The sequence below is a fragment of the Talpa europaea genome (assembly GCF_964194135.1).
Source record: "Talpa europaea genome assembly, chromosome: 12".
In the NCBI taxonomy this organism is placed as follows: Eukaryota; Metazoa; Chordata; class Mammalia; order Eulipotyphla; family Talpidae; genus Talpa; species Talpa europaea.
Genome location: NC_140079.1, coordinates 38,353,951 through 38,361,906, shown reverse-complemented (window position 1 = coordinate 38,361,906; position 7,956 = coordinate 38,353,951). Strand labels below are relative to the sequence as shown.

Genomic DNA, 7,956 nt, shown 5'->3' with positions numbered 1-7,956 from the left:
CTTATTTTTTGTCTTGTTGATCTATCCATTGTTGATAGTGGTGTGTTGAAGTCTCCCACTACGTATGTGTTTTCTCTGATGTCTGTTTTCAGAGAGGACAACAGTTGTCTGATATATTTTGGTGCTCTTTCGTTTGGTGAGTATATGTTAATGAGTGTTATTTCTTCTTGAAGTATTGTCCCCTTAATCATAATGTAGTGACCATTGGGGTCTCTTTTTATTTTTTTGAGTTTGAAGTCTGTTTTATCTGATATAAGTATAGCTGTTCCTGCTTTCTTTTTTGGCCCATTTGCTTGTAGGATTGTTTTCCATCCTTTGACTTTGAGCCTATTTTTATCTTTTGTATCTAAATGTGTTTCCTGGAGACAGCAAAAGGTTGGGTTTTGTTTCTTAATCCAGGCTGCAACTCTGTGTCTTTTTATTGAAGAGTTTAGTCCATTTACATTTAGAGTTAATATTGATATGTTAGCATCTGTATTTGCCATTATGTTTGTCTTTCCTTTGATTTTATTTATTCTTTTAATAACTTTTTTTTTTTTGGTCTTCTTTCGTTGTTATTCGTCCCTCTGAGGTTCTGGTTTTAGGATTCCTTGTAGTATTTTTTGGAGTGGGGGTTTATTCGTAATGAAATTCCGGAGTTTCTCTTTGTCTGGGAAGGTCCATATTCTTTCTTCATGGAGGAAAGAGAGCTTTGCGGGATAGAGTATTCTTGGTTGGCATCTGTTTTCTTGGAGTCTGTTGACTATGTCCCTCCACTCTCTCCTTGCCCGTAGTGTTTCTTCAGAGAAGTCTGATGTCAGCCTGATTGGTTTTCCTTTGAATGTTATCTGTTTCTTCCCTCTTGTCAGCTTCATTATTTTTTCCTTGTCCTGGATTCTTTGGAGCTTTACTATTATATGTCTTGCTGTGTTTTTCCTTTCGTCGTGGAAGTTTGGTGTTCTTCTTGCTTCTTGTATATCAATTTTCAGCTCCTTCTTCGCATTTGGGAAGTTCTCTTCAATTATCTCCTGGAATATTTTCTCTGTTCCTACATCTCTCTCCTCTCCTTCTGGTATTCCTATAACTCTTATATTTCCTTTCCTCATGGAGTCAGATAATTCCCGAAGTCTTTCTTCGTTCTTTTTCCTTCGTACTTCTCTTTCCTTTTCTGTTTTGGTTCTTTTTATTTCTGTGTCTTCAAGAGAACTTATTCGTTCTTCCATTTCATCTATTCTGCTTTCCTTGCTTTTCCCGGAGTTCTTTAGTTCCTCCATTAATTCTTTGATCTCCTGCATTTCTTTTACTTCCCTCTTTAGGGACTCAATTTCATTCTTCTGACCATTGTTTTCCCTCTTTAGGGACTCAATTTCCTTCTTCTGATCTATCACTTTTTTAATCATGGCAATTTTAAATTCTCTTTCTGGAAGGCTCAGAAGTTCTTCCAAGTTGCTGTCATTGCAATCTGGGGAGTGGTTTTCTTTTTGTGGTGTGCTTCTTTCCTGAGGAGTTGTTAGGTTGCGTGTGGTTCTTCTACTCCCTACTGTCTGTTTTCTAATTTGTCGTATGCGTTGGGACACTGTGTTGCTCGGACTGACTGGCATCTTGGGTGAACTTCTCCGCTCCCCTCTGGCTCTTCCAGGAGCCATCTCTGTCTTCTGGGGGAGATTTTTGCTGGTTTTAGGCAGTTTTTACTGAAGAAATGTCCCTGTTCTCAAATGGCAAAGCGGGATGCAGTCCCTGCGCCTCTGGTTTCAGGCACACTCTTCTGCGCACCCGGTCTGCCCCGGACGTGGGTGCCTGCTCCCTCTGTTGGCTCAGACTGCTGGTCGGAAGGGGCCTGGCGTGGAATAACTTCCCGGCTGGCCACTGGGTCCTCCAGAAGCCTTCTGCCCTTTTCAAGAAGTCTTAAGAAATTTCCTGTTCTATGGGGTGTTAGTGACTTTTTTTTCCTGGTCGCTAGGTGGCGCCAGAGATCTCTCCTATTGTCCTTGGGGGGCTGTTTTTCGCCTCCCTCCACCCCGTGGGACAGGGAACAGAGTGGGAATGGTAGGGTACACCTCAACAGCTTTGGGGTGCTGTGTCTGCCTTGTGCCCCACCGTCATGGCGAACCCACGCCCCGAATTTTCGTGCCCCGGGTCTCAGTTCAAAGCCCTCAGTTCCAGGACGCGGGCTGTAGCCCAGTTCAGTGGCGCGGGAATGGCGCCTTTTGCACCGCTCCCATGCCTGGGTGCCTGGTTCCTGCTTACTCAGGGAGGGACCTTCACCTCAGTGAGGACCTCCGCGCATCTCCCCGCAAGCCTAGGTCATCTCCCCGCAAGCCTAGGTCACAGGCGTGGGGACCTGGGCAGCCACAATCCCGGTCTGCACTTGCTTTTCAAGCGCGCAAGCTTACCGGCAGCCTGGGCTGTGTGAGCTCTCCCGGGGTCTTTGTTCTTCTCTAATGGCGCCTGGAGCCGTTTGCTCACCGCTGAGGTGAATCCTGCAGGGTGCGGCGAATCCTGCAGGGTTCGCCTCAGCTCCCGTTCACGGGGTGTGGTGGCTGCAATAGTTCCTTTCCACTCACAGTCCCGCTTGCTGCGTCGTTTGTTCTTGTTAGCCGTTTTGGTTTGTTGTTTTCCTCCTCTCTGCCGGTAGGAGAGTGCCGCCTCTGTGGGCGGGGGAGGGGAGCAGGGTTCTGCGCTTCCCTCCCTTCTGGTCCTCTTTTATGGCCACTTTCTTCTTCGGGTAGTTTGCTGGAGTCACCCGTTTATCTTCCGTGTCCCAGTTCTCACTGGGACCTGCCGCTTTTCCTCCCTATTAACTTTTTTTAATGGGAGATCTTACTCGCAGTGTCTCCTCGCCGCCATGTTGCTCCGCCCCATCTGGAAGATCCTTTAAAGAGGATTAGATTTATACACACACACACACACAGAGAGAGAGAGAGAGAGAGAGAGAGAGAGAGAGAGAGAGAGAGAGAGAGAGAGAGAGAGAGAAAGAGAGAGAGAGAGAGAGAGAGAGAGAAAGAGAGAGAGAGAATAGTTAGACACATACATAGATGATAGATTGATAAAGATATGATAGATTTATTGACTGAAAAATAAAATTTTAACATTTTGATTTGTTAGTAGTGCCATTGTGTGAACATTAATCATTTTTTTCATTCCTAGTCATAGCATCACTACATGGTACCAGAAAATCACATATGGGTTATAAAATTTTATCTTCTGGGATTATCAAAGGAACCAGAACTTCAGTACCTCATTTATGGACTTTTCCTTTGCGTGCACCTAATCACTGTGTTTGGGAATCTACTCATCATTCTAGCCACAATCTCTGACTCCCATTTACACACACCCATGTATTTCTTCCTCTCCAATTTGTCTTTTGTAGACATAAGTTTTACCTCAACAACCATCCCTAAGATATTATTGAATATACAAACACAGAGCAAAGTCATAACTTATGAAGGCTGCATCTCACAGATGTCTTTTGCATTATTCTTTGGAGTGCTGGATGACTTTATCTTGACTGTCATGGCCTATGACCACTATGTGACCATCTGCCACTCCCTACACTACATGGTCAGTATGCATCCCTGCCTGTGTGGACTGCTGGTCCTGCTTTCCTGGATCATTAGTGCCCTGCATTTCTTGTTACAAAGCTTAATGGTGTTGAGACTGTCCTATGAACAACTGGAAATCCCACACTTTTTCTTTGAAATCAATAAGATGTTCCAACTTGCTTGTTCTGATACCTTTCTTAATGATATCTTGATGTATTGTGCAGATGGGCTGTTTGGTGTTGGCCCTTTTGCTGGTATACTTTACTCTTACTCTAAAATTATGTCCACTATACATGGAATATCATCAATTCAGGGAAAATATAAAGCATTTTCCACCTGTGTGTCTCACCTCTCAGTTGTCTTCTTATTTTATTGTACAATCCTAGGAGTGTACATTAGCTCTATTGCCTCCCATAACTCACATTCAAGTTCAGCAGCCTCAGTGATGTACACTGTGGTCACACCCACACTGAACCCTTTCAGCTACAGTCTGAGGAACAAAGACATAAAAGAGGCTCTGAAAAAAACTCATTGGGAAGGAATCTACGAAAGAACCCATTGTCAGGAAGCAGAAGAATTTCCCATGTCGGAGGACTAAAAGTCTTAGAAATTGTGAATGTTGAATTTTCTCATTCTATACATTTTCTGGAATTACTGCTTTTTGAAATCAACTTTGCTATACAATTTGAGTTACTCACATTGCCACACATTCTGCTATGGTAAATATATAGTTTTTAAGTGTCCATTTTCCTACTTAATGTTTTTTTCTAACTGTGAGTCAGAAACATTTGTGAATTTCCATTTATTTATTGGACAACATGGATTTCATAAGAATAACTTCTTTTTAAACAACATACAGCTCAAGATTTTCTATTTCACTGAAGTGTTATTGGGTTTTATTTCTCACATGGTACAAGCTGCTCTTGGCAACTCAGTCTATTTATATGATTTTTGCACAAGGAAATATAAAGTCACAGTTTTCTATCATTTTGGTCAATTTGGCACATGCAAACTTACAAGTATGATACATTGTTATTCCAATTTATTTGATTCCTGAAATCTAAATTCTTACCCTCTAATGGGTCCTGATCTTAGAATATGGAAAACAATTATATGAATATATTCTGCACTATTTTACTATTCCCCTGCTTCTGTTCTTTTTCTCATCATCAGCTGTTTGTGAGAAACACATTCTCTAATTTCTCTATATATTATACATTTATTTAGCTACTAGAAGGGGAGCAATAGGCAGGATGGAGATTACGTGTAACATTGGTACATGACTCAAGGTATTCACTGTCCTAATTGAAAAAGACCATAGGTTAAATAAAAATTACAGTGATATCAAACATCTAAATGTATAAGGAAGAGTCCTTTTCCTAGGGAAATGTTTTAAAAATTAATTTCATGAAGACTCCAGATAGTTTGAAATTAGAAATGTAGCTTTGACAATGAAGAAGGAGAGAAAGACACAATCCAACCAGTGGGTGAGGCCAAAAGCAGAGGAAAACAGGTACTGAATTGGATACACCAAGAAATCACAGCAGAGTCAGCCACATCAGTAAATATACCTTTAAAGACATCCAGAAAAAAATCAAAATATCTCATCCATCTATATCAACTTACCACAAGAGGATACTTTATAACCCACAACATGCATTATTGATGTAGGTGCTGCATGACAAGAAAAAGCAAAGAATACAATATACTGAACAGAGTGATAAATAGTAATAAAGAATCAGAAATATCAAAAGAAAAAAATGAAATAACAAAACAGTAAAAGAGAGGAAAGAAAAAAAATCAGTATTTCTTATTCAAATGACAGTGGCCACACAATATCCAAGAATGTTTTAGATATAAAAAGGTTGATATAACCCTCAGGGGAATAGCAAAACAAAAATGTGGAGCAGACACACTTCAAAGAAGAAATTGAGAGAACCACTGGGAAAACCATCCAGATAGATTAAATCAAATAGACACAAGAGAAAAACAAAACAACCAGAAAGCAAATGAGAATGGCCGCAACTAAGCCCCACAGGCACTGGAGTGTGAATGGTCTGAAATTCCCAACCAAAAGACACAGGATGGCAAGGTGGATAAGAAAGCATGATGTGTCTATATTGTACACAAGGAGACTTACATCAAAGCCAATGAAAAATATATACTTTTTAAAAAATATTTATTTATTTATGCATACAAGAACTGGGTACAGGCCAGAGATGCCGGGGAGGAGGGGGTAAGAGGACTCACCAGAGACAGAGTAGGGAACAGAACAGGCAGACTGACTGAAATACACTGCTGAGGGGAGCAGCGGGCAAGACAGAAGTCTTCGCCATGTGGGTTGCTCCCTGGCCGGCTGGGGATCAAACTCATGGTGGTAGAGGCTGCAGATTGCTTCATAGTGTGGTGCTTAACCCCTTGCACCACCAGGAAGGCTGACAAATATATACTTAAAGTAAAAATCTGGAGCAAGGTATTTGAAGCTAATAATACAAAGAAAAAAGCAGAAATATCTATTCTTGTACTTGATAAATTACACTTTAAACTAAAAATGTAAATAGGGACAAAATGGACACTATAATAACCAAGGGTTAAGAAAATTTAATGGTCACTAATATTTACATACTCAATACAGGTGCACTTAAATACATAAAACAACTCAACAGAGCAAAAGCAAGTAACACAACAATATTAGGTGATCTCAATGCACCACAAACATCATGGACATGTTATCCAAACTGAAAGTAAACAAGGAAAAACATGGACTTAAATAAAGTAACAGATCATATGAACTTAGTAGACATATACAGAACCTTCCATCCCAAAAGAAATGAATACACATTCTCCTCAATTGCACATGGAATATTCTCAAGCATAGATCATCTGCTGGTACACAAAACAAGTCTCAATAATTATAAGAAAATTGAAATCATAGCAAATATCTTTTCTGACCACAATGGTATGAAGCTAGAAATCAATCACATAATATGTAATAAATGCAAACTGAACAAAGCACGTTCTAATAAATCTTAGGTCATTGAATAAATCAAAGGAGAAATTAAAAAATCATGAAAAGATAAGCTACCACATCTCATTGGATTCAACAAAACAGATATCAAGGGGGGAAGTTTATAGCAAAACAGAGCCACATCAACAAACAAGAAAAATCTCAAAAAACAAGCTTCACAACCGAAAAAATCAAAAAAGGAAGAGCAAATGATACCAAAAGCATGTAGAAGAAAATAATAAAAATTTGATCAAAATAAAAGTAGAAATGAAAAGGATCATATGAAGGATCACTGAAACCAAGAACTAGTAACTTGAAAGTACTAACAAAATTGATAAGAAAACACAAATAAAAAGAATCAGCAATGAAGAGGCAAAGTTACAACACATATCACAGAAATACAAAGGATTACAAAAGAATACTATCTATGAACCTCTTTATGCAAAAAAACCAGGACAACCTGCAAAAAAAGTAGATAAATTTTTAGAATCACACAACCTTTCAAGACTAAACTAGGATGAAATAGACAGTTTGAGTTGACCAATCACAAGTACAGAAAGCAAAGGAATAACCAAAAAACTCCCTGCGATCACTAGCTTGACCAGTGATTTCCACAAAACTTCAAAAGATTCTAGTACCTATCTTTCTCACACTCTTCCAAAACATGGAGAGGTCTGGGGACACTCCAAAACACATTTTATGAGGTTAATGTTACCATGATACCAAAACCAGACAAGAACTGAACACACACACACATGCACACACGCACACACACACACACAACTGTAGACTAATATCTCTGATGAACACAGATGCAAAAATATACAACAAAGTTTGAAGATTGACGGACATTTATGATAAAAATCAATAAAATAGTAATCAAAGGAATTTATCTTACATAGTAGGGCCACATATGACAAAGTCATAGATAACATAATAGTCAATGGTGAGAGCAGAAAACATTTTCCATAAGATCAAGATAAAGGCTATGATGTTCACTTTCACCACTAATGTCCAACAAAGTATTGTGAGTCACAGCCAGAGCAACTAAATAAGAAAGATACAAAAGGATTCCAAATTGGAAACGAAGCAAAACAATTACTACTTGATGACATGATAATATACATAGAAAATCCAAAAAAATTATGATAAATAATAAAGAGGCAGAAACTAAAATCAATAAACAAAAATTGGTTGTTTTGTATATGGCTATTTCTATATGCAAACAATTCATCAAAAGAAAGAGAAATTAAGAAGACAATGCTATTTATAATTACTCCAAAAAGGATAAAATACCTGAGAATGAACTTAACAAGGAAAGTGAATGACCTATACAATGAAAATTAGGAGAGGTAGTATAAAATAATATCCTGTGTTCACTTCACCTTCACCTGATCCTTTAGGATAAGTGAATCATGGGCAGGAGAG

At 39.0% G+C, this 7,956-nt stretch overlaps 1 protein-coding gene across 1 annotated transcript; it reads left to right on the top strand.

The window, feature by feature from the left end:
• Window positions 1–3,141: 3,141 nt before the first annotated feature.
• LOC311181489 (olfactory receptor 7A10-like) lies at window positions 3,142–4,119 on the top strand (the record flags this gene model as incomplete). The annotated part of the gene is made up of 1 exon (XM_084249954.1): window positions 3,142–4,119. The coding sequence occupies one exon, from the start codon at window positions 3,142–3,144 to the stop codon at window positions 4,117–4,119; it is 978 nt and encodes a 325-aa protein (XP_084106080.1).
• Window positions 4,120–7,956: the final 3,837 nt, after the last annotated feature.